The sequence below is a fragment of the Amia ocellicauda genome, chromosome 7 (assembly GCF_036373705.1).
Source record: "Amia ocellicauda isolate fAmiCal2 chromosome 7, fAmiCal2.hap1, whole genome shotgun sequence".
NCBI lineage: Eukaryota > Metazoa > Chordata > Actinopteri > Amiiformes > Amiidae > Amia > Amia ocellicauda.
Window position 1 is genome coordinate 15,161,021 of NC_089856.1, and position 26,243 is coordinate 15,187,263.

At 44.6% G+C, this 26,243-nt stretch overlaps 3 protein-coding genes across 3 annotated transcripts; 2 read left to right on the forward strand and 1 right to left on the reverse strand.

Moving 5' to 3' along the window:
* The first annotated feature begins 200 nt into the window (after positions 1-200).
* Positions 201-5,257, forward strand: zbtb45 (zinc finger and BTB domain containing 45). The gene is made up of 6 exons (XM_066708677.1): positions 201-669; positions 1,584-2,833; positions 3,012-3,149; positions 3,259-3,426; positions 3,576-3,849; positions 3,972-5,257. The coding sequence occupies exons 2-6, from the start codon at positions 1,619-1,621 to the stop codon at positions 4,367-4,369; spliced, it is 2,193 nt and encodes a 730-aa protein (XP_066564774.1). The 5' UTR covers positions 201-669; positions 1,584-1,618; the 3' UTR covers positions 4,370-5,257.
* A 982-nt stretch (positions 5,258-6,239) lies between these two features.
* On the reverse strand, positions 6,240-11,909 carry chmp2a (charged multivesicular body protein 2A). Its single transcript, XM_066708676.1, has 6 exons — positions 11,680-11,909; positions 10,642-10,809; positions 10,238-10,417; positions 7,221-7,351; positions 6,991-7,052; positions 6,240-6,902 (listed from the first exon to the last, which is right to left on the reverse strand). Exons 2-6 carry the CDS (start codon positions 10,807-10,809, stop codon positions 6,781-6,783), a joined length of 663 nt encoding a protein of 220 aa, XP_066564773.1. The 5' UTR covers positions 11,680-11,909; the 3' UTR covers positions 6,240-6,780.
* A 2,825-nt stretch (positions 11,910-14,734) lies between these two features.
* ube2m (ubiquitin conjugating enzyme E2 M) lies at positions 14,735-23,656 on the forward strand. The gene is made up of 6 exons (XM_066708678.1): positions 14,735-16,344; positions 17,045-17,139; positions 20,131-20,169; positions 20,322-20,425; positions 20,559-20,622; positions 20,789-23,656. The coding sequence occupies exons 1-6, from the start codon at positions 16,230-16,232 to the stop codon at positions 20,927-20,929; spliced, it is 558 nt and encodes a 185-aa protein (XP_066564775.1). The 5' UTR covers positions 14,735-16,229; the 3' UTR covers positions 20,930-23,656.
* Positions 23,657-26,243: the final 2,587 nt, after the last annotated feature.

A 26,243-nucleotide genomic window follows, 5' to 3' on the forward strand; every position in this document is an offset into this window, starting at 1 on the left:
TTGTTCTGTTGGGCTATTCATGTTGGGCTATTCATCTTGTGCAATATAATCTGTGCCAACTGAATGATAATAATAATAATAACAACAACAACAACGTAGCTTCATTTTGCTATCGGTGATCCCCTAGCACTGCCTGATGTGTCCCGGATTGCTCTGTCCTATAGTCTTTCTCCCTCTCTCTTTCGCTAACTGTTGTGAAACTGCCGCCATTTTGGCTCCAGCCTCTCAGGTGGGAGTGAGAACCGTTTCCCCCTAGTCACAGGTCGTTGATGGAGCCAACATGGTGGGCAGTGGGGTGTCAGTTTCACAGGCGCTGGGGAAAGACGAGGCGGAGTTCGTGTTTCGTGGCGTGACACAAAACACAGCAGAGAGGGAGAGAAAGAGAGACAGAGCGTCGGCCACTCGAGATAGGATCACGGCAACCCGCGGAGACACTCACCACGACAACAGCCCGGCCGTGGCTGCAGTCATCTCTGCCCATCTTGTTGCTGTAGTGCTCGTTCATGAACAGCTGTAATTAGCGACGAGACGGGTAACAGTATTGTGGACCGGCAGCATAGGGTGGCAATTATTAATCTAACAGTGATTATTGACCCCGTAATTGTAGACAAAAATGCAGTAAAACGCGGAAGGACCCACGAAAGGTGACTATTTACAGCTACACAACCCGTGAGTGTTTTATTATTATTATTATTATTATTATTATTATTTAATTGTTGTTTTACCGTTATAGTTAGTGTATCAGTAGCAATAATCTGGGGTCCCTTTTTATACAGTGTAATTATTATTATAATTATGATTATTATTGTCAGAACAATTCAATATGATAATATACAATATAGTATAATAGTACAGGACAGGTGAGGAAAGGCTCTTCAGTACAGGGTCCCCCCCCCCCCCCCCTCTCTCTCTCTATCACATATATATATATATATATATATATATATATATATAGTGTGTGAGAGAGAGAGAGAGAGAGAGAGAGAGAAGCATGCAGAGATGTGAATTTATGTCTATATATATAATATACACACTGGACTGTATCTATAGACTCTGACACACAGATATCAGACTATCTATAGAAATAGACTGATACACACACATCCCGTCTGTATCTATAGACTGGTGCACACACACACCCCAGACTCTAGACTCTGACACACACACACACACACACACACACACACACACTAGACTGTATCAGTAGACATTGACACACACACACACACACACCAGAGACTGTAGCTATAGACACTGACACACACACACTCACTCTCCAGTCTGTATCTATAGACTGTTAAACACATACACGTAACAGATTGTATCTATAGACTCTTATGACACACTATTTCCTCTACATTTTTACTGTAGGTTCGGATGCAGTCACACACTGACACACTGATTGACACACACCACATACAGACTCATAATGTTATCTTACAGTAATATGAGGTCACTCTGCCTCTCCCCCTCTCTCGCTGCTCTGTCCAGGTCTGAATTAATGACAAAGTGAGAAAGGAGGGAAACAACTTCTGTCACTCACCCCCTCTGCCTCTTATCCCTCTACCTCTGTCTCTCTCTAGATTCCACCCACCCCATCACTCTCTCCCTGCCTACCATGTCCGCCAACCCCAACCCCAACCCCACCCCGTCCCATTCCTCTTCCCAACCCCTTTCTCATTCCTCCTCCTCCTCCTCCTGCCACTCCTCCTCCTCATCTGCACAGCCGCAGCCACCACCACCGCCGTCACCCACAGAGACGGTGCACTACATCCACTTGCATAATGCCAGCCAGTCGGTGCTGGAGCGGCTGCGTAGCCAGCGCAGCCGGGGCCAGTTCTGTGATGTCACCGTGCGTATCCGGGATGCCTCCTTGCGTGCGCATGGCTGTGTGTTGGCTGCTGGCTCGCCCTTCTTCCAGGACAAGCTGCTTCTGGGCCATTCAGAGATTGCTGTGCCACCACTGGTGCCGGCCCGCGCTGTGCGGCAGCTGGTGGATTTCCTGTACAGTGGCTCGCTGGCCGTGCTGCCCTCCCAGGCCCTGTGCATCCTCACAGCCGCCAGCATCCTGCAGATCCACAGCGTGATTGATGAATGCACACAGATTCTGCTCTCACAGCGGCCCGGGGTGGCAGGGGGTGCAGGGCTGGGAGGTGTGGCAAAGCAGGAGGGAGGAGGGGGGGTGATGGACGAGTGCACACAGATCCTTCTGTCAGGGGGCACAGGGACTGGGTGGGGGGGAGGGGTGGGGAAACAGGAGGGAGGAGGAGGTGGGGGGAAGAGAGGGGGAGGATTCCAGCAGAATTTCACCTATGGAGCAGGGGTGGGTAACAGTGTGGTTGGCCCTGGCAGCAACAGCAACAGCGTTCCCCTCGGCGACAGCAGTGCTGCTCACAACAACCCACACAATATCATACACAACAGCCCACACAACATGGTGCATGGAAGCGCACACAACAGTGGTGCACAGAGCAGCGGGGGCCTTCTGGGGGATGGAGGCCTGGGCTCTGGTTCTGGCTCGGTGCTGATGAAGCCCGGTTCTGCCTGCGGGTCGGATGTGCGCTACAAACTGAGAGACCTGCTGGGCCAGTCTGCGCAGCACAGCACCCACAACAGCAACAGCACTGTCTCTGACAGCACAGCCCTGAACACAGCTCTGAGTCCCAGTCTGCCCCTCAGCCACCTGGGCATGGACAGAGCGTACGCAGGAGAGAGCCAACTGGGGCCCGAGCCCATGATGGAGGGAGCAAGGGAGAGAGGAGGAGGGGGTGGGGGGTCCATGCTGCCCCCCAGCTCTCACAGCCGGAAACAGAGGCAGCCCGTCAGACTGCAGGTGAGAGAGACGGGGAGAGGGGGAGGGAAGGAAAGGGAGGAGGAGTGGGTGAGGGACAAGAAAGAGGGGAAGAGAGGTATAGTGCACTCAGTCTAACTCTCAGTGCCATGTCGATGTGTGTGTATGTGTCTGCTGTTTGTGTACTGTATTAACCTCCCCCTCGCTCTCTCCCTCTCAGGTGGTGGGGGAGGAGGAGCCCCCGTCCCTCTCTCTGGTAGTGAAAGATGAAGGAGGAGAGGAGACAGAGGGGGTGTTTGGGATGGAGGGAGGAGAGGGAGGAGAGAACACTGAGGAAACCATGACAACATATAGTCAGGTCTGTGTGTGTCTGTAATCTACTGTACTGTTTTGACTACACGGTGTCTACTATCCTGTACCTGTGTGTGTCTGTACTGTATAACCCTGCTCCCTCTCTCTCCCTTCAGTCGGAGGGGTATTTTGAGGATGAGGTGTTTAGCGATGGCTTCCTGCCCACCGGGTGGCAGGGGGGGGTAGGGGGGGAGGAGTCTGGATTCCCCCCCCAGGAGCTGCCCTTCGCCCCATCCCGCAGACAGAGCAACACTGCCACCTCCCCTCCCCACACCCCTACACAGGTCAGTCGCACTGCGGCAGTTCTGGGAACACACTGGGGCTGTACTGGGAATACTCTGGGAATGTTCTGAGGTTATACTGGGGTTGTACTGGGACCGTAAACTCTCTCACTGGTCTCTGTCTCTCTCTCTCTCTGTCGGACAAATCACAGGTGCTGTTCCAGTACCCTGTCAGCCAATCACAGCCCACGCAGTCATATTTCGTAGGTGGACCCATGGTGATTGACAGTTCACAGCAGGCAGTGGAACCAGTCACACAGACCCCACCTACCACCCAGATAAACCCTGTTCACCACACCCCTCCCACTTCATCCTCTGGCCCAGCCACATCCTCCCAGGGGGCAGAGACTTCATTTGACTGTAGCCACTGTGGAAAGAGCCTGAGATCCAGGAAGAACTACAGCAAACATATGTTCATTCACTCAGGTGTGTAATCTGTATTGTGTATTACTGTATATACAGACTGCTGTGCTATATATAAATGTACTATATATACACACTGCTGTATACACTAACCCCCTCCCTCTCTCCCCTTCTCTTTCTCTCAGGCCAGAAGCCCCATCAGTGCAGTATCTGCTGGCGCTCCTTCTCCCTGCGGGACTACCTTCTGAAACACATGGTCGTGCACACGGGGGTCCGAGCCTTCCAGTGCGCACTGTGCGGAAAGCGGTTCACTCAGAAGAGCTCGCTCAATGTGCACATGAGGACACACCGTGCAGAGAGGGGTCGGGACAGGGACCGGGACCGGGACAGGGGGGGCAGGGCTTTTGTGTGTTCAGAGTGCCCTCGTTCCTTCACCCACCGCACACTGCTGGAGAGACACTCACATACACACACTCACGCGCCACCACAACACCACACACAGGGGAGCACGCCCCGACACCCACAGGGGGGGGAGGAGAGGAGCGACAGCACACACACTGACACTGAAGGGGAGAGAGCGTAGAGAGAGAGGGAGAGAGAGACTGAAAGACACAGAGTTTCTGAAGGAGCACTGTCTCAGGTACATTATCTCCAGCTCCGTGTCTGAACTCTAACCTCCGTACCCTGCCTCCCCGACTCCCTCAGACTCATTATCTCTTATTATTACTGCTATTATTATATATGAAATAAGTGCTGTAAATGACTGTGTAACTCCCCTTTCTCTAGCTCTATATCTGTCCATCAGACGTTTTAATACTGTTACATGTGTATTTTTAATTACATCAAATACCATTTCAGTTTTGTATTTGCAAAATTACAAATTGTATCCTGTTTGACAATTACTAATGTACTATTTGAAAATACTCAAAAGTAAATGTATTGATATGTATTTGCAAATACAAATACTTATGTATTTTCAGTAGTATTTGATATTCTCCATTTTCAATCATTTGTAATTGAATCAATGGGTTGTTCTTGAAAATATAACCTTATTTATACATACTATAAACGTAGCACAACATTAACAAAACTTAAGAAGATTCCTCTTGGATGTCCTCTGGTTAACTTTTTGGCTACATGAATGAGCCAAGCAGAGATCCTAAGGAATCTCTAAGAAGTTGGAGTACCTCTCCACACCTCATCTTTCACCATCTTCTGACACTCTTCGGTTCTGGAAGACAAAGGCTTGGCTGTATCCAAAGCTCCGTAAAATGTTCCAACATCTTCTGCAACTATGGAGCGTCTTTCCAGTATAGACGGGCGTGTCTTCACACCAGATCACTGCTCACTGTCAGATGAACTGTGTGAAACCCTCATATTTTTAAAGTGTAATAATGTAACATTTTCACTGCAGTGATTTACTGATGTGAATGTCTATCTGAATATTTTCATTAAAACATTATAAGGCCTATTCATGTGCAGGTTTGATATTCAAAGTTGAGCTACCTCATGTACTGCTGGAAAAATATCTACCTTGCACACATAACACATACAGTCAGTGTTAATCAAAATATTGTTACAATTTAACACAAATGTGGCCCTAACATGACAGAGAATGTAGAGACTCGACTCAGTATTTACTGGAGTCTTGATGTTTTGGTAATAAATTGAAATACAAATACAGAATATCAAATACTTGATGCAGTAAAACATATTTGAAGTATTTGCAAATTACATGCCAATACTTTAAAAAAGAATTTCAAATACATTCAACTACTAATTGTGAAACTACACAATTTATAATTTTTAAAATAAGATTTTGGAAAAGTATTTGAAGTAATACATATTTGACCCAGGTCTGTCCATACACTCCTCTCTCTTGCTCTATATATGTTCATACACTTCTCTCTGCTGCTCTATTGGTCCATAAACTCCTTTCTCTCTCTCTTGGTCTATATCTGTCCATACATGTCTCTGTAAATATTTCTGCAGTGAGACTGCTCTGTGCTTCACTGTGATCAGAGACAATAAACTGTCTGTACAGAACAACAGTGTGTGTGTGTTTACTGAGTTTGAATAATGCCACAAACGGAAAGCAACACACTGCCAAACTGATCCCGTGGTCGGGATGGAGCTCCACACTACATCAGTTTCTCAGCACCAATGGCACCAAGCTTGGCTGCTGAAATGAGTCCCCAGCTCCATACTAAAAATGTTCTCAATTGTTGCAACAAACCCAAAATAACACCTGCTGACCCTCTGAGATCTAGAGACTTTAAATGCCTGGAGCACCAATTACCAGGTTAGATTTGAGCAGGAGGGCCAAATTTCCAGCTCACTGAACTAAGGCAGCGAGGACCATGTGTTTGGAGTGTGTGTGTTTACAGTCTGATCGGTGTATGTATGTGGGAGTGTCTTTACTGTCTGAGGAAGGGTCGCAGTCAGTCGCAGTCTGTCAATCTGTGGAAAAAAATCCATGACTTTTATTGAACAAAGACAGAGTCCAGAAAATCAAATGAGAAAACTGACAAACTTTAAAACAGCAGCCCTGAAAACACACACCTCTTTATTTTTCTCTATTCTTCCTACCCCTACCCCTACCTCTCCCTCTCCCTCTCCCTCTCCCTCTCACCCACCCACTCTCCATTTTACACAAAGTTACTGTGTGTACTGACAACCAGATATTACACTGGTATTTTATATAATATTACAATATAGTTTTAATTAATGTAAATCCCCCCATATAGTAGTGTTGGAGCTGACAGACCCTACCGAGCCCTAATGAAACAGACAGCCCCAGTGTACACAGGAGTCGGACAGGGTGTGCACACAGACACAAAGAGAGAGGTTACTACTATGTTTATGCATCTACACACTGCACTGCACTGGTCTTTCCATCAATCCCTCTCTCCCTTCCTAGGTCTCTCACATCTCTCTTTCCCTCCCCCTCTCTCCTACCCACTGCCCAATATCCCACCCCCGTCTCTCTGTCTCTCAGTCTCTCCTCAGGTTGTTCAGTCGCTCCTCCAGGTCAGCATCAGCGTCAGCGAGGGCAGCGGTTGGCTCGGCCTTCTTCCCCGCAGCAACGGAGAGATTGCCCCCAGTAGAAGGGAGGTCTAACAACACAGAGAGAGAAAAAACATCAGAACAGTGCAGACACACATAGTACAGTACAGAGAAGGCACACAGTACAGAGTCTCTTACTTGACAGTTCATCTGACAGATTCAGTCCCAGTTCATCCAGAACCTGTGAAACCACAGCATCACTGAGAGAGAGGGAGAGAAAGAGAATATAAGATAATTAATACAGTACATACATAGTGGCTGATGCACTGACTGATACAGTAAAACAGTTTAACCATAAACTAAGTTAAAGACACCCTCCCTCTTTCTCTGACCCTGCCCCTCCCTTTCCCTCTCGACCTCTCTCTCACCTCTCCTCTTCATCATCCTCATCTCCCATGGCATCGTCGATGGCGTCATTCATCATCTCCTCCTTCATGTCCATGATCTCGCTCTGCCGCTCGAACTCCATCATGATCTTCTGGATCTGAGGCATCTTCAGCTGGAGATAGAGAGAGGGGATGTTTAACACAGTATCTAATGAGGGTTTATACCCCTTTAGACAATTTCCACGCATTGTTGCATGCATTGGTGAATGCATTAAAATTTGCACATCCAACCCCACAACCTCCAAGTGAAAAAAATATTCTATAAATAATATGTAGAAAAAGAATACATTATTATTTTTCTACATATTATTTCTAGAATATTTTCTCCAAGCTATAGCTTGATTGGAAAAGCTAATTCTAAATTAGCTTTGTAAGTGTAAACAATTGTAACGATTCATATAAATTTAGCAGATCCTATAGGTTCCCTCTGTGTGTATCAAAGCAAAGACTCAACCATGAGTACAGAGGAGCTTTCAAAAAAACTCTGGGACACAGTTGTTGAAAGGCACAGATCAGGGGATGCATATAAAAACATATCCCTTGGAGCATGGTCAAGGCAATTATTAAGAAGTCGAAGGTGTATGGTACCACCAAGACGCTGCTTGGTTCAGGCCGTCCCACCATACTGGATGACTGAACAAGGAGACTGATCAGAGAGGCTGCCAAGAGGTCAATGGCAACTTTGCAAGAGCTACAGGCTTTTTTGGCCAAGACTGGTCAAAGTGTGCAGTGACTTGACGGCACTGAGGGGGGAGTGACTGGACAGTGTGGGTGAGGGGGGAGTGACTGGATGGACTGATTAACAAAAATAGTCAGTTTTCTGCATATTAGCAAACTGGACTATTAGGTTTGTTAATTACAAATAGGTAATGCTGTCATGACAGTTATGTAAAAGTGGATGTAAAGATTGTGGCTGAATGTACATATAAATATGTAACAATAGCTTTCTTGCGGTGTCATGGTGGTATGTATTGACCTCTGATGTTTTTATGTGGTAGGTTTGCGTGTATTGACCTAATGTTTATGTGTAGGTGTAACCTACCTGTCCGAACAAATCCTTTATATATTGTTTTTTACATTATGCTGCCAAAGAATTTCTATATGAAGTGTATTTATATACTTATGTGTCACAGTATATACAGCATATATGTAGAATGTGCAGGTTGGAACCCCTGCTGCGATTTGAAACGCACATCACAGGCACTCCTATGCAACAAACTCACTACACCAGCCACTGATTACATATGCACCATTTCCACTGGCTAAGTATCTGGACACGTCCGTGTTTTGTGGACGGTTAAATATCTGGTGCTAGACGTGTCCGTAAGTGTCCGTCACCCACTGAGGAAATGATTCGCTTTCAGAAGCAGAGGTGTGCGCTTGACTTGCAGACAGACAGGGAAGAGATTGGATGTATCAGAAGATATAATCTCAAATGGCGTGTGGGATCTCGAAGAAATTGCAGTTTTATTAGCAGCATGGAGTGAAATCCACGTACATAAACAATGACTGCTTACGATTAATATCCGAGTGCATTAACACAGGACCGATGCAGTGCCCTGACTAGTTACAAATAAACTGAAGGATAATAATCGGATGGTAGCAGCTGATGTTATTCATATTTTATTAACAACTGGACGGTGTTTCAGGCTGTTGTTTTGTGGATGGTGTGCAGGGCAATCCGCAGAGACAATCAGTAGGAAGGCGAACACGATTCAGTTAACGTGTGTCCATTTACAAGTTAAATTAATGAATAAATAAATTCAGCAGATGTGGGTTTCCCTCTAAAACATTAAGGACTGGTTTAATAAATACGTCCATAAGTCCAAATGCCATGACTGAAACGTGCACACTTTAGTTTAATTATAACCTGCTATATTGTAGCTGGATGATTAATCGTGAAACGTGTGTATTTTGTTTCAACTGTAACTTGCCCTGGTTAAGGAAGTCTGCTAAGTAAATTATAAATAATACGGCAAGTATTGTTTGCAGTTACAAATCTGCAGAAAGAGTAGTAAGTTAAGGGAGTCATGCTGTGCTGTTTAAAATACACATATACTATCACAAATGATGATGATAATAATACTAAATAGCAAAAATGTAGTTATTGTTGCACATGGAAACGTATTCTTATGGGGATGTGCTTGTCTGAATATAAGGTTGTCTATACACGTTTAGCTCTTCCTAATATCTCTTAACATAAATGTGTATTTATTACGCTGTTTACAATCATGTAAAGCAGAAAATAGACACAAAAGTATTTTCCACCCCAAGCTGCATCGCTCGTAGTGTTGTTCTCTCTCTTTGTTTAATAAAAAAAAAAAAAAAAAAAACACAGTCGCTGCTCCTCCCATCAGAGGGACGGACTTCACAACAGCCTGTTTTTACAAAAAAAGCTCTGGGACGCGTCCGGCAAGGCACAGCAAGGACGCTTAAGCCAGTGGAACCAAGGCAATAGAGGGGTTATGTCACAGTATTGAGCTCATGTATATAATAAGCCCAGTTACACTATATATCTGTCACATGTGCCTTGGGGGCTTGAGAACAGGTGACCCAAATGCAGTGCTGGATCGCGGGATGGTCGGACAGGTGTGGGTCGAAGACCGGTCGTGGTCACAGGCGATGGTCGGAGGAAACGGGGATCGGAGACGTAAGCTGCGCTGACGAGACTTTGCCCCGAGTGAGGTCAGTGAGGGGTTTAATACAGGGAGCAGGAACTGGGAAGAAGGTGCAGAGCCAATGGAAACAGAGGATGAGTGAACAAGTGCACATGGGAGACCGGAATGTGAATAGGCGATTGACAGGTGAGAAAAGAACAATGAGGGGAAAGGAAAGACAGGGAGATAGCTGCCTCTAGTGGAGATGGAGGGGGAGCACTAGGGAACCATGACAATATCAGTGTCACCGCATATTTATATTTATATAGATCAGTGTGGCACAGTGTGTACAATATATATAGATCAGTGTCACAGTGTGTACAGCATATATCAGTGTGTTACCTGTCTGTTCATGGTGGCCATGGCCTTGGTGACACCCTTCATGGCCTGCGCCATACTGTTGTTGGATTTGAGGGTCTGGATCTTCAGGCTGACAGCCTGGATGTTTGCTCTCATCATGATGAACTTCTTCACATAGCGCCGCGTTCGCACCAGGTCCTTCGCCATGATCTTTACTGCGTCCTGCATTAATAATCAAAAAATCAATACTCCTCACATAGCGCCATGTCTGCACCAGGTCGTACTCCATGATATTCACTGCGTCCTGTATCAATAATCAGTCAATAATCAATGTTGCCATAACAACCACTGACAGCTCTGCAGAACTCCTGGACTCCACAGCACAACCTGAATCCCTCCCCTCTCTCCCTCGCCCCTTAAATAAATCAATAATCAATACTGCACACCATCTGGCCTTGCTTGGCCATCTTCTTGATGTCAGCAATGATCTTCTTCTCCTGCGACTCCAACCGCCCTCTCTCGCGGTCCAGATCCCGCATGGCCCGGTTCAGAGCACGCTGGTTCTGCCGTAGCATCTCCTCTGGTGTCTTCCGCTTGCCGAACAGGAAGTCCATCTGAGAGAGAGAGTGGGTGGAGGAAAGAGAGGAGAGAGTGAGAGGGAGGGAAAGTGAGAGGGAGGGAAGGAGGGAGATGAGGAGAGGGGGTGGGGAAAAGATAGGGAGACGGGTAAATACAGTATAAACTCTAACTGGAAACTACATGTCTGTACTGAATTGTATTATTACTGTACTGTACTGCATGGTAAATCACTGTATTGCACTGTACTGTTGTGTATTATGTTAAACTGTATTATATTGTACTAGTGTACTATACTGTATTACACTGCACTGGTGTGTATTATATTGTACTCTAGTGTACTACACTGCATTACTTTTTACTGTTGTGTATTATACCTGAATAAGTTGTACCTTACTTCCACCCGCTTTTGTCAAGTTACCGTGCACGGACGTTGGTAGACGGAAACGTCGTGGATCGAGTTGTAGTTGACGTCATCGCCTACATTTCCACATACAAGTTTCCCTCACAAACAGACCAGGGCAAAACTGCACCCAGGCTTCTGATACCTCATCATCATCATCATCATAAGTCTAATAATAATATGGTGCAAATAATCTCGTACTAACTACACACATGAACAACATTTAGAACAGTGATATTCTTATGATAATGATGATTATTACTCCTACTAGTACTATTATTATATACTAGACAGAACAATGCCGACTCACAGTAGAGACAGTCGTTAGAAACTTTTTACTGCGGTCAAAACACAAGTTTGAGAAACGGTGTAACTCGCCAGTTTATGAACAAAACACCCGCAGTGTCATTATCATTGATATATCCTAATAGTAATTAATTATATCAGTGTTGTTGTTGACGTAGTCGAGGCCCACCGGACTCGCGTGCGGATTTATCTTTCTTACTGTGTCTGTGTGCTTACTCCGGCGGCGGCCCGCTGCGTATCGGTATCCTGGAAGGAGGCGAGTTCACTCAGAATGACTACGTTTATTCTCTCTACTTCTCTCCAGTTATTTCGCTGTACAATTCTCTGGGACGAGTCTACTACTTGTCGTCTGTATTTCTGTTTATTTTCTTGTCTCACTTCCGTGTTATGCGTGATTCCTCTTTTCCGAGACTTTTCTTGCGTATTACGTCACCACCACCTGATCAGGGGAAACGTCGGTGACCCTTTGTAGGTGTCGTAAAAACAAGGGCTGCGTTCACAACAAACAGGTTGCGTTCATGTAGCGCAGATTTTCGCAGATCTGCGATGCTCCACCAATCACAATGGCGGGATGCTGTAGACCTGTGCAGAACTGCGGGAACCTGTGCTACATGAACGATTCCGCAGGTGGAGTAGTCCTGTTTTTGCAATGGAAAAGCACCAGCTGACAAAATGACTCCTCATGCTACTGCCACCTAGTCTGGCTGTCTAAATAACACCATCACCCTCTAGTCGTATGTTTCTTGTGAATAACATATTAGATACGATCATGTAATAAATAATGTGAAAATAAAATTATCGTTTATTTTTCTTTTGTTAAGGGAGGACTGGCCTATATATCGTATCGACGAGGTACATGAAACATTGCAATAACTTCCTATGAATACTGTTTTGATGTCTGTATGATTGTTTAATAAATGTATTTGAGATTAAACATTACAATCTCCTTCAACGCTTTCTCCATTTTTGATCAGTATGCTCGCAGTTCATCTACTAAAACTATCCACGATCTGTCTGCTGACTGCAATCTAGCTGGCAAAAAATGAGAGCTAGAGAAGTGCTGCTATTTGTATTGCACGCCCACAACGTGATTTACCGTAAACCGTATCAATGAGGCACACACGAAAATATAGAAAACCACTTTGAACGGTGAGTTTGTTGCATAGAGGTAGAGGCAACACATTGTTTTTTACAAAAGAAAAAACAGATAACATGCCACAGGTTAACAACCAGTCCAGTCAAACCCTAAGAGAGATCATGGTAAATGAGGAGGAGGTACTAAAGGGATTAGCAGAATTAAAAACAATCAAATCACCTGGGCCAGAGGGTATATTTCCCACAGTACTTAAAGAAATTAGGGAAATGATTTATAGGCCGCTAACTCAAATATTCCAAATGACACTTAGAACAGGGGATGTGCCAACTGACTGGAAGACAGCAAATGTCATACCAATCCACAAGGGCATTACAGACAAATCAGTCTCATCTACAAAACTTGTGAAATGTTGAAAAAAAAATTATTAGACAGAAAATAGAGGAACATCTTAATGAAAACCATATTCTAGGAGATAGTCAGCACGGGTTTAGACGAGGCAGATCATGTCTTACTAATTTATTACAATTTTGTGAACATGCAACTGCAGCTGTAGATCATGTGAAAGCATATATGATATACTTAAATTTAATTAAAGCTTTTGATAAGGTTCCACACCAAAGACTGATCCTCAGATTGGACGATGTAGGCATTCAGGGTGATGTAAGTAGATGGATTATGAACTGGTTGATGTATAGGAAGCAGAGGGTGTCGATTAGAGTAGTTGCTTCTAATTGGAGTGAGGTTGTTAGTGGAGTTCCACAGGGATCAGTACTAGGGCCTTTGCTTTTTCTAATCCATATCAATGACCCTGGGATAGTTAGCAAACTTGTCAAATTTGCAGATCATACAATCTCGGCAGCACAGGCTATTCAAAATCACTTAGATAATATTCAGTTGTGGGCTGACACCTGGCAGATGAAATTCAATGTGGACAAGTGCAAGGTATTACATGCAGGTAACAAAAATGTCCACTATAATTACACTATGGGAGGAATAGAACTAGATGAAGTAACGCATGAGAGAGACCTAGGAGTCTATGTGGACTCCTCACTTTCCCCATCCAAATAATGTGGGGAAGCAATAAAAAAGGCAAACAGAATGTTAGGGTATTTTGTCAAAAGTGTAGAATTTAAAACAATGGAAGTAATGTTCAGACTGTACAATGTACTAGTTAGACCTCATCTGGAATACTGTGTACAGTTCTGGCCTCCACACTTCAAGGATATCGCTGCTCTAGAGGCAGTTCAGAGGAGAGCAACCAGACTTATTCCAGGTCTGAAGGGAATGTCCTACTCAGATAGACTGAGGGAACTGAACCTTTTCACCCTGGAACAGAGGAGACTATGTGGGGACTTGATTCAAGTCTTCTAAATCATGAAGGGCATCGACCACATCAAACCAGAGGAGGTTTTCCAGATCAGCAGGGACACACGCACCCGGGGACACAAATGGACATTGGGCTTCAAGGCATTCAAAACGGAAAACAGGAGACACTTCTTCACACAGAGAGTAGTCACAAACTTCCCAGCAATGTGGTTGAAGCTGAAAGTTTGGGAACATTTAAAAATAGACTGGATAGGATCCTTGGATCACTCAGTTATTAATGGACACCAAACGAGCACGATGGGTCGAATGGCCTCCTCTCATTTGTAAACTTTCTTATGTTCTTAAGTAAAAAAACGCTGTCATTTTAAATTACTGTATTATTATCCGATTGGGCTAAATCAGATTTCAGTTATAGTAGCCTAAATTAAAAATATGCATCGTCTTAATTGTCATCATCAGTACCTGTTATTATTTTACAATATTGATTTTAGAGTTATTCCCACGATTGATGGTGATTTACAGACACAAACACTAGGCTATTTCTAAAAAAAAGTGTGGTTTTCCAAGAAACTGAAGATGGTTAATTGCCAGTGTTATAGGATTTATGTAAGGGAATACAGCAATAAAATTAGAAGATTTTAAAAGAAAACGACAGTAATTAAATACAATTGATATAGTTATTTTCTTTCATAGAATTATGCCTATAGAAAATGGCGTTTATCTTTACATACCAAAAACCTATCTAGTGATTCTTGTGATCTGTGGTCCCGAATCTACATGACGTAAACCCTGCCCCCTGTGACGCCACGCAGCGTGTGAGTGAGTTCCCAACATTTCCCAGCATGCAGCGCGACCAAGGGCCTACTGTACAGTGCTGGAGCCTATTCCGAGCCGTGACTCGTAAAACCGACTGATAACAACAACAATAATATATATATACATATATAAAAACTGCGAGACTGAATCACTGGAGCTAACCGATACTTCACCACGACCTGGGCTGCGATAGAGCGGAAAACGACTGCAAACGAAACACGAATTAAAACAACAACACCAAAAACGGACGGAAACTCTTCCTGTCGAAATACTGCAGTGTAAAATTGTATCTGTGGTTGCGGGCTCTCCGTTTTCTGCGACTCCCGGCTTGGAAAAGATCACCACCAGTCAAGACGCCGAGCTGCAATTGCAATATTCGTATTGTGGAGTGTTACTATAGTATAACTAATCTCGTCCAAGTGACCAGAATAGGACGTAGAGAGACAGAGAGGGACTGGTGCCGACCTATCATCCTACTCTTAAGAATAGGTAGCCCCAGATCTACAATTTCTGTCTGAATAATAATAATCATCATAATAATAACCTATATCGAGCAAATTAGTACTACACATTTCTCTCTAAATGACTGAACCTCTCTCTGTCTCCACGAAGCAATGAGACAGAGAGAGAGGGCGCGCGCAAGAGTCGTCGATCCGTTTCCCTGATGGGAATACAAAACAATAATATAACAAATACGAATTAATAACAGTAACAGCCTGGTTGCATTAGCGGTAGTGGTATTTCAGTCGTACGCCTTAATAAGAGAGAGAGAGAGAGAGAGAGAGAGAGACCGGGCGATACATGGACACGTAACCGACTCGATACTATTTACCATCGATCCAGCAAGTTACTCGACACACTATAGCGCCAGGGTTTCTAATCACTTGAAACCAGCAGGACTTTTTTTCTTTTTTTTGTTTTGTTCGTTTTTTTTTTTTTTTTTTTTTTTTTTTACTTCCCTCGTGTTGGAAGTTTTTAAAAGATAAGGATATGTCCATAAACTATAACTATAACTAACAACAACAGGAATCATAGTAAAATAACGTGGGGCTTTCATTTTAAAAGTGTCCCTCGAAAAGTTGTACAACGCCTGTCTCTCCTCACCCCTCTAGCATTGGTCTTTTGAGAAAGTAATCGCTGAACTACATTGGTGGACAGTTCGTATTACTAGTACTGATATTAGTTATACAAATCTTTAGCTGTATCAAAGTAAACTTCCAAAGACGGGTCCCCGACTTCATTTTTCTACGTTAAATTATTTTTAATATAATCCTGTTCCTCATATATCGACTTGGTGGCTGTTCCCATTCGTCCCCGATCTCCCTCTCACTCCGCCTCTCGCTGGACTGTTATAGTCGGCCGAACATTCTAAAATATATCAATTCATCCTACAAGACACATTGTCGAATAATTTAAATATCAAAACTTCTCCCTTACTCTCTCGACCACCCTTTTAGTAATATATTTAAAATACAAATAATAGTACTAATAAGGCTTTTGAACTCGACAACATGATCAAGCTGTTTTCACTGAAGCAGCAGAAGAAGGACGAGGAGTCAGCTGGGGGGAACCGCACCGGGGCCGGTGGCAAGAAGGCGAGCGCTGCACAGCTCCGGATACAGAAAGGTAATCATTATATAATAATATTCGGAGCAACAAGGGTACATTGGTGTCAAAGCGGTCTGTGTTTGTTGTTGGGCTGGTGGTATTTTCTCTCCCTCGCACAAATACTGATTAAAATCGTAAGTTATATTAACTCAGATGTCCTGAATACTTTTTGTTGTGGTCTAGGGGCTGCCAGTACATGTTCTGCAGTGTGTTTTCACATCTCTCCCACTCTCTCTAACCTTTCTCTCTGCGACACTCTTTGATAGTAATAATCACAATAAATAAACCGCCGGAAAAAGCCCCGGTCTCGCGTAGGTGAGTAGGCCGGTTCTGGGTCACTCCAGTGGCGGCTTCTGATCCCCCGCACGTCCCCTGTCGCTGGCTCGTTCTATCCTGTCTCTGTCTGATTGAATGGGTTCGTTTTTTTGGGGGGGTCTCTGCTGGTTGTACTAAAACTACAACTTGTCGGTTTACGCTTTCAAAGTTTGTATTAATGTCGGTTTGTGTTGTCTCAGTTCAGTCCGTCCGTAGTTGTCGGTGGTCTAGTGTGTGTTTGTGTCTGTGAGGTACTGTGTTGTGTGAGTGGTGTAGGTAAACTCAGTCTCTCACTCTCTCTGTTACATTAGCTTTCTTTTCAGTGCAGTGTTAACGTACTGTACAATGCAGTCAGGTGGTGTATATTGTGTATTAACTTCCTCTCTCTCTCCCCCTCTTTCAGACATAAATGAGCTCAATCTCCCCAAGACATGTGAGATGGTGTTTCCTGATCAGGATGACCTGCTGAACTTCAAACTCATAATCTCTCCAGATGAGGTAAAACTGACAACACTATTGCACTTCTTAATGGGTGTTAAGATGGCTTCTTACCACATTTGGAATGGTTCTCATTTGTGAAAACACCTGATCACAATGGGAAGAACTGCATGCTGACAGCAAGGCAAAAGCTACTCTTTCATGCAGGCACACTGAGATGGAAGGGAAGACTGGCATTGCGTAATCTTGAGTTGTTATCTTTCTCATTGTCAAGCTCACTGTGTAGTGATGTAAACTGATGTTTACTCAGATGTTTGAGCTCTGGAATTCGACCAACTCCATTGATGTTCATCCACTGAAAATGTAGGAGTTGTGCATTGTGCTGGTTTTGAGTTTGTGCTGAACACTGGAAGCACGAGAAACCACTTTAACGGCAAATGGCACAATCCCCCTTTGCAACAAGCCATACATTTCTCCCCACACTGCCTGAAATTCGAATGTCTAATTTTATTCTCTTATGCTCCATAAATAAGAAGTGGGCATACATCTGGAACCCCAGGGTTCATATGTTTTTTTTCAAACAATATTTTCTTCCTTTCCTTTTCCAGGTCGTAACTATGAGTGCATGACATATCGCAGCATAATTGGTTTAGGGCAGGGATGGGTGGGATATATGGTGAAATTCCTGTTCCAATTCTGGAGATGTTTAATATCCAGTAAAAAAATAAGTCACATACCGTCTTACGTATTTTGTATGTTTTTCACATTTTCATATTTTACTGAAACACCGTTAACAAAATCTGTTAACAAGAAAAGTAACCACACACACACACACACGCACACACACACACAACAAAGGTTGACTTTGTTAATGTTTTTGAAAAGGGCTGACGTGCCAAGCAATATCTTGCCATATCGGGCACACCCCTGACAACACTATTACACTACACTATATTGTACTGCTCTGCATTATAATATGTGTTCTGTTCGTCTGTTCTCAGTTCAATCAGTCAGAAGTTGTCGTGACTGGTGTTACGTATGTCCATACTGTACTTGATTGTGAAATACTGTGTGTGTGTCTGTATTGTTACTTGTGTGTCTGTGCTGTACTTTGTGTGTGTGTCCTTATTATTAAGATTGATAATAAAAGTGGATCATCGCTAATGGCAAAGTTACATTTTTGGAATTTATAAAATATACGTTGAGCAAACTTCTTATTTTGTCATTGCGTTTTGAAATATCCGGTAGTAATTTAATGTAGCTCAAGTTTATTGTATATCCCACAGGGAATTTCTGTTTTTTTTTTTCATTTGAAAGTTTATATTTTATGTACCTTATGTACAAACTTTTTATAAAGCATTTTCATTTTAGTTTGACTTTTGACTGTCATCTGTTGTTGCCACAGGTAGATGCAGTGTATAAGAGTATAATACAGAGGTGTATTATTTTGTGGGTAAAACAATATCTATAAATACAGTACAGTAAAAGTTTAAGGCAGGTGTGGAAAAAATGCTGTAAAGTAATGCTTTCAAAAATAGACATGTTAATAGATTATATTTATCCATTAACTAAATGCAAAGTGAGTGAACAGGAAAAAAATCGAAATCAAATCCATATTTAGTGTGACCACCCTTTGCCTTCAAAACAGCATCAATTCTTCTAGGTACACTTGCACAAAGTCAGGGATTTTGTAGGCATATAGTCAGGTGTATGATTAAACAATTATACCAAACAGGTGCTAATGATCATCAATTCAATGTCGGTTGAAATACAATCATGAACTGAAACAGAAACAGCTGTGTAGGAGGAATGAAACTGGGTGAGGAACAGCCAAACTCAGCTAACAAGGTGTGGGTGCTGAAGACAGTTTACTGTCAAAAGTCATACACCATGGCAAGACTGAGCACAGCAACAAGACACAAGGTAGTTATACTGCATCAGCAATGTCTCTCCCAGGCAGAAATTTCAAGGCAGACAGGGGTTTCCAGATGTGCTGTCAATGCTCTTTTGAAGAAGCACAAAGAAACGGACAACGTTGAGGACCGTAGATGCACTGGTTAGCCGAGGAAACTTACTGCAGCAGATGAAAGACTCATCATGCTTACTTCCCTTTGCAAATGGAAGATGTCCAGCAGTGCCATCAGCTCAGAATTGGCTGAAAACAGTGGGACCCTGGTACCCCCATCTACTGTCTTGAGAAGTCTGGTCAGAAATGGCCTTCATGGAAGACTTGCAACCAAAAAGCCAAACCTCCGATGTGGCAACAAGGCCAAGAGACTCAACTCTGCATGAAAACACAGGAACTGGGGTGCAGAAAAATGGCAGCAGGTGCTCTGGACTGATGAGTCAATATTCAGAAATATTTGGCTGTAGCAGAATACAGTTTGTTCACCAAACGGCTGGAGAGCGTTACACGAATGAGTGTCAACAGTGAAGCATGGTGGAGGTTCCTTGCAAGTTTGGGGCTGCATTTCTGCAAATGGAGTTGGGGATTTGGTCAGAATTCTGGAAGTGATGGTATGACCCCCACAGAGCCCTGATCTTAACATCATCGAGTCTGTCTGGGATTACATGAAGAGAGAGAAGCAACTGAGGCTGCATAAATCCACAGAAGAACTGTGGTTAGTTCTCCAAGATGTTTGAGCCAACCTACCTGCCGAGTTCCTTCAAAAACTGTGTGCAAGTGTACCTAGAAGAATTGATGCTGTTTTGAAGGCAAAGGGTGGTCATACCAAATATTGATTTGATGTAGATTTTTCTTCTGTTCACTCACTTTGCATTTAGTTAATTGATAAATATAATCTATTAACGTGTCTATTTTTGAAAACATTGTTACTTTACAGCATTTTGTCACACCTGCCTAAAACTTTTGCACAGTACTGTATATATTATCGATTGATTTGATAATGTGGGTTCAATTATTGATTTAAGTTTTCGGGTTAACCTGGCACCCCTAGTATCTGTAATTTGTGCCTGTAGTATACTGTACCATGCCTGCACTATAGTGTGTGCTTGGACTGTACTGAGCATCTCTCTCTCTCGTCTTCACAGGGCTTCTATAAAGGTGGCAGGTTCGTCTTCAGTTTCAAGGTAAGTTTTTTGTGGGGGGGGTTCCCTTTACAGTGTATCAGTCAGCTCTGTATTGTACAACATATATTTAGCTCTATCTGTCGCTGTCTCTCTCCTCCCTCTGTCTCTGTGAGAGTTTCTCTCTAACCCTGTTGCTCTCTGGCCCTTGGCAGGTGGGGCAGGGATACCCACACGACCCCCCCAAGGTGAAGTGTGAGACAATGGTTTATCACCCCAACATCGACCTGGAGGGCAACGTCTGTCTTAACATCTTGAGGTACAGACTATATAGTACAGCACCGAGACACACAGCATAGCACAGACATGTACAGTGCAGATGCACACAGTGCAGTGCAGATACACACAGTAGTTTGTGTTTAACACGCTCTCTCTCTCTCTCTCTCTCTCAGGGAGGATTGGAAGCCTGTATTGACAATAAACTCCATCATCTATGGGCTCCAGTATCTATTCCTGGTGAGTGAAAGCTTTTCAAATCTCTCTTCCTCTGTCTCTTTCCCCCTCCATCTTCTCTATCCCTTCCTACCCTATCCCTCTATTCCTCCCACCCACTCTCCCTCCCTCTTTCTTTCTCTCTCTCTTTTTGTCTCACACTCTCTCTCTCTCTCTCTCTCTCTCTCAGGAGCCCAACCCTGAGGATCCTCTCAATAAGGAGGCAGCAGAGGTGCTGCAGACGAACCGCCGGCTGTTCGAGCAGAATGTGCAGCGCTCGCTGCGTGGGGGCTACGTTGGCGCAACGTACTTTGAGCGCTGCCTGAAATAGGACTGACACGCACACACGCACACAAACTACAATACAACACACACATACTGTGCAATACAGTACATACACACTGACTGATACACTACACACACTGTATCATACTGCTTATACACACACTTGACTGATTGACACACTGACACTGCAGTAGTTTACTCTTGAGGGGTGTTTGCGGGGTGGGGAGGAGGGGGGGGCAATTTTCTGATGTTGGGGCAAAAGTAAATAAAGTTAAAGAAAAACAGAAGTGACGATAATATCCTGTATATTAAACCCAGCTTGTTATGAATGCAAAACAGAATCATAATTATAATATGGAGGATAATGTTGAACATACAATTAAATATGAATATTAATGATTATAAATGTGTCAAGTGACAATAATATCCTGTATATTAAACCCAACTTGTTATGAATGCAAAATGGAATAATAAAATCATTATAATTATTATAATGAGGCTAATTCTGAAAATACAGTGAATATGAAAATGATTGTAGTCTGGAGGAGGAGGGTGGACACAGCACAGAAGCTACAGACAAGCAATTGGAAAAATAAGCTTACTAATTCAATGAAGAAGGGTTGTTGTTTTTAAAAGAATAGCCAAGTCAGTGTGCCTGAAAAAAGTGAGTGTGAGTGAAGAAGTGTGTATAAGAGATTGCAAGTGAAAGGGCTTGTATATAAGAACATAAGAAAGTTTACAAACGAGAGGAGGCCATCCAACCCATTGTGCTTTTTTGGTGTCCATTAATCTCAAAGTGATCCAAGGATCCTATCCAGTCTCTTTTTAAATGTTCCCAAATTTTCAGCTTCAACCACATCGCTGGGGAGTTTGTTCCAGATTGTGACAACTCTCTGTGTGAAGAAGTGTCTCCTGTTTTCTGTCTTGAATGCCTTGAAGCCCAATTTCCATTTGTGTCCCCGGGTGCGTGTGGAAATCTGCGATCTGGAAAAGCTCCTCTGGTTTGATGTGGTCGATGTCTTTCATAATTTTGAAGACTTGGATCAAGTCCCCACGTAGTCTCCTCTGTTCCAGGGTGAAAAGGTTCAGTTCCCTCAGTCTCTCAGTAGGACTTTCCCTTCAGACCTGGAATAAGTCTGGTTGCTCTCCTCTGAACTGCCTCTAGAGCAGCAATATCTTTCTTGAAGTGTGGAGCCCAGAACTGTACACAGTATCCAGATGAGCTCTAACTAGTGCAGTACAGTCTGAACATTACTGCCCTTGTTCTCAATTCTACACTTTTGACAATATACCATAATATTCTGTTTGCCTTTTGTATTGCTTCCCCACTTAATAACTAAATGTAATGTATCTAGAAATATTAAATTTAGTTCTAGAAATATTTCACATTCCTAGAGTTTTAAAGCTGACTCTTGTTTCTCTGTTACTCTTGGAGCCTGGTTAAAGCTGACACAGCCTCCCTCAAACAGTATAGATTCTTTCTCTCATTTCAAATATAGCTATCTTATCTCTAAGGCTCTGTATTCTGTTATTTCACTACATCTTGTTGTTTAACAAAACTTGCTGTATTAGCATCCTTGAACAAGAGGGTATTCATTCATAAAGGCTATGTAGTAAGTAATTTAAATGTCTCTTGTTAATTAGTTACAATTTGCTTAGAAAGCTTGTTTGCACCAATCAAAAAGGAAAGAACGGTCTTCTCTGTCTTCTACACAGCCCATAAAATACCAAATGTAACTTAGAATTGTTGAGACTGTCTGAATAAACTTCTCCTGTCAGGCTCCCCTGCAGCTGCCAGACTAAAGAATCAACCTTCTACCACACACCGAGTCTCTTGCTATTTTCTGGAACTCTTCACCCACATTGGATGGAGAAAATGAGGAATCCACATAGACTCCTAGGTCTTTCTCATGCGTTACTTAATCTAGTTCTATTCCTCCCATAGTGTAATCCTATGCCTCGGTTCCACTGGCTTAAGCGTCATCCGTGCCGTGCCGGACGGGTCCCAGAGCTTTTTCTGTAAAACCAGAAAAGTCCGTCCCTCTGATGGGAGGAGCAGCGACTGTGGATTTGGTTTGTGTTTTGTTTAGAGAACAACACTACGAGTGATACAGCCTGACGTGGAGAGGACTTGTGTGTCTATTTCATTCTTTCTGCTTAACATGATTGTACACAGTGTAATAAATAAATGTTTCTGTTAAGCAATATTAGGAAGAGCTAAACGTGTATAGACAACATTATATTCAGACAAGCATGTCTCATAACAATACGTTTCCATCTGCAACAATAATACTAAATAGCAAATATGTATTGTTATTATTATCGTCATCATTTGTGCTAGCATATATTGTAGCGATCCTGGCGGGTGTCTGTGTAAATGTGCCAGTAGGACAAGCCCAAAGGTGGAGGGGGGGGTGTAAAAGTGTGCAGTATGGATGCAGGGTGGGTGAGTCAGTTCGGGGACTCTGTTTATTTGTGTGTGTATGAGTGTGAATGTTATATGTGTGGGGCATTATTGTGTTGGGTTAGGGAGGGATATTTGTTGGTAAGTGTGTCTGTGTGGCTCCCCCCATCTCGGGGTGGTACAGCCGAAGAGCGATAATTGGACGGGAGGGAGTCACCAGATAGGGGAATATATAAGGGCATGGTGAGGGGTTCGAGTTTGAGTTAATGTAGGGAAACATCTCTGTGTTTAGAGAATCCGAAGGAAAAAGGGGGAAAGGGAAGTACCTCTGAGACGGATTAATAAATCGCAGTTTTTGTTTTGGAAAAACTCCGACTTGAGTGTTTTATTTTATTAGCAACCTTTAAGAAGGCAAGGTCGCTACATTTGGTGTCAGAACAAAGGATACGAACTACATGTGCGGAAGAGAAGAAGAATGGCCGTGCCACCGACAAAAGGAGAACAACTACTGGGAGCCACGCAGAGGAGGCACCCAGAAGGAGAGATGTAAGGAGAATATTAGAGGAAATCCAGCGAGAGGTGGAGAGGAAGAGAGAGGTGCAGAGAGGGGCCCCAATTGCACAAGGCGCCGCCCAGGCCCCAGAACCACGCCCTTCGCCGCAGACCTCATCCCCGGGCTGCCCTGTGCCGATGGCCAGCCAGAAGGAGCTGAAAGCGGGGCATTATGATGTAAAGGTCTCCTGGGAAGCCTACAAGGCCAAGTTTGAGATGGTGGCTAGGGATAATTCCTGGACTGCTGAACAAAAAGCCACTCAGCTCTCAGCCGCATTAGAAGGGCGCATTAGAAGGGGAGGCATTGCAGATATTGTTGGACATTGGTGACGACGAACACCTCGACTATGAAGCGGTCAGTCAAGCTCTAACCTACCACTTTGGGGGTGCTGAGCCCACCCTTCTCCTGCGTCAGCGACTGTCTGCCCGTTTATGGCACCCCAGGGAGCCTTTAGGCCAATACCCTGCAGATATTCGCCACCTAACCTGCCGGGGATACAACGAGTTCCCCCCAGCAGTACAAGAGGGCCTAGCTGTAGAGCTGTAGCCTCACTCCCGATGCGGTCCGCCACCAGGTCCGCCTTGCCGCCTGCTAACACTCGACGCTGCGCGTCGCGACTGCTGTAATGTCCAACCTGCGCTGCCACGTCCCCTGTCTGGAAACGAGCTGGGGCCGGTATAAGAGGGACGCCGCCGGTCCAGAAGGATGTCCCAACCTTGTCCTCGTCGGCCTCACCGCCTGCTCCAAGCCGGCTGGAAATGTTGGGCCCGGTTGTGCCCCAGGTCAACAGCCTACGCCCCCGGAGCGGCATGGCCCGGTCACCGGGTGAGTCCCTGGGATACAATGACTGTTATGTGATGCTCCGTGTCGACGGTGTCCCTTGCTGCGCCCTGCTGGACACCGGCTCAACCGTCACCCTTATTAACCCCGGTCTCTTGATGAAGGGCAAGCGATTGCAGCCGGCGCGGGCTGCCCTCATCACTGCGAACGGCAAACAGGCCACCATGGCCGGATGGGCCCGGATGCGTCTGGACATCGGGGGCCAGACCTTCCAGCACGAGATCTGGGTTGCTGCCATTCAGGAACATTTTATCCTAGGTTTGGACTTTTTATAGCCGGCTCGCACCGTGCGCTTTGGAGAGGGACTGGTCCTCCCTCTCCAGGCCAGGGGCCCACACCTCGTACCAGGAGGGGCACAAGCGCAGCAGGCCCAGGCCGCCCCCATGATGTCTCCGACACCCCTCCTCGCTGACGAAACCACTGCTACTGCGGTCGCCAGGCAGGTATGGGCCGCAAACCAGGAAGGCCTGCAAGAGGGACAAGGTTCTCCTCTCTCGACTTGCGGAGTGGTTATTGGCAAGTGGCCCTGACTCCCGAAGCACGGGCCAAGACTGCTTTCTCCACCAGTCGGGGGCTGTGGCAGTTCTGCACCATGCCGTTTGGTCTCTGCAACGCCCCCGCCACGTTCGAGCGCCTGATGGAGAAGGTGTTGTCGGGGGTGCTATCGACGGAGTGCCTGGTCTATCTCGACGATCTCCTGGTCCATGGACGAAGCTTTGATGACGCCCTCTCTGCTCTACGGAAAGTGCTGGAACGACTGCGCCAGGCAGGCCTCAAGCTGCATCCAGAGAAGTGTCGGCTGTTGGGACGACAAGTCTCGTTCCTGGGCCACTGAGTCAGCCAGGCCGGCATCGCTACTGAGGAGGACAAAGTGGAGACTGTGAGAGACTGGGCCCCCCCTGCCAATCTCCGCCACTTGCGGGCTTTTCTTGGCCTCGCCTCCTACTACAGGCGGTTTGTCCCCCGGTTTGCTACAGTCGCTGCCCCCCTTCACAGTCTGACCCGTTACAGTTGAAACAAAATACACACGTTTCACGATGAATCATCCAGATAAAATATAGCAGGTTATAATTTAACCTGCACGTTTCAGTCATGGCGTTTATGGACGCATTTATTTTACCAGTCCTTAATGTTTTAGAAGGAAACCCACATCTGCTGTATTTATTTATTCATTCATTTAACTTGTAAATGGGCACATTAACTTAATCGTGTTCGCCTTCATACTGACTGTCTATGCGGATTGTCCTGCACACCATCCACAAAACACAGCCTGAAACACCGGCCAGCTGTACATAAAATATGAATAACATTGACTGCTACCATCCGATTATTATCCTTCAGTTTATTTGTAACTAGTCACGGCACTGCACCGGTCCTGTGAAATCCAAGTTTTTAATGCACTCGGATATTAACTGTAAGCAGTTATTGTCTCTGTACGTGGATTTCACTCCATGTTGCTAATAAATTTCTTTGTAATCGCACATGGCACTTGAGATTGTATCTTCTGACACAATGTATCTGATCTCTTCCCTGTCTGTCTCAAGTCAAGCGCACACCTCCGCT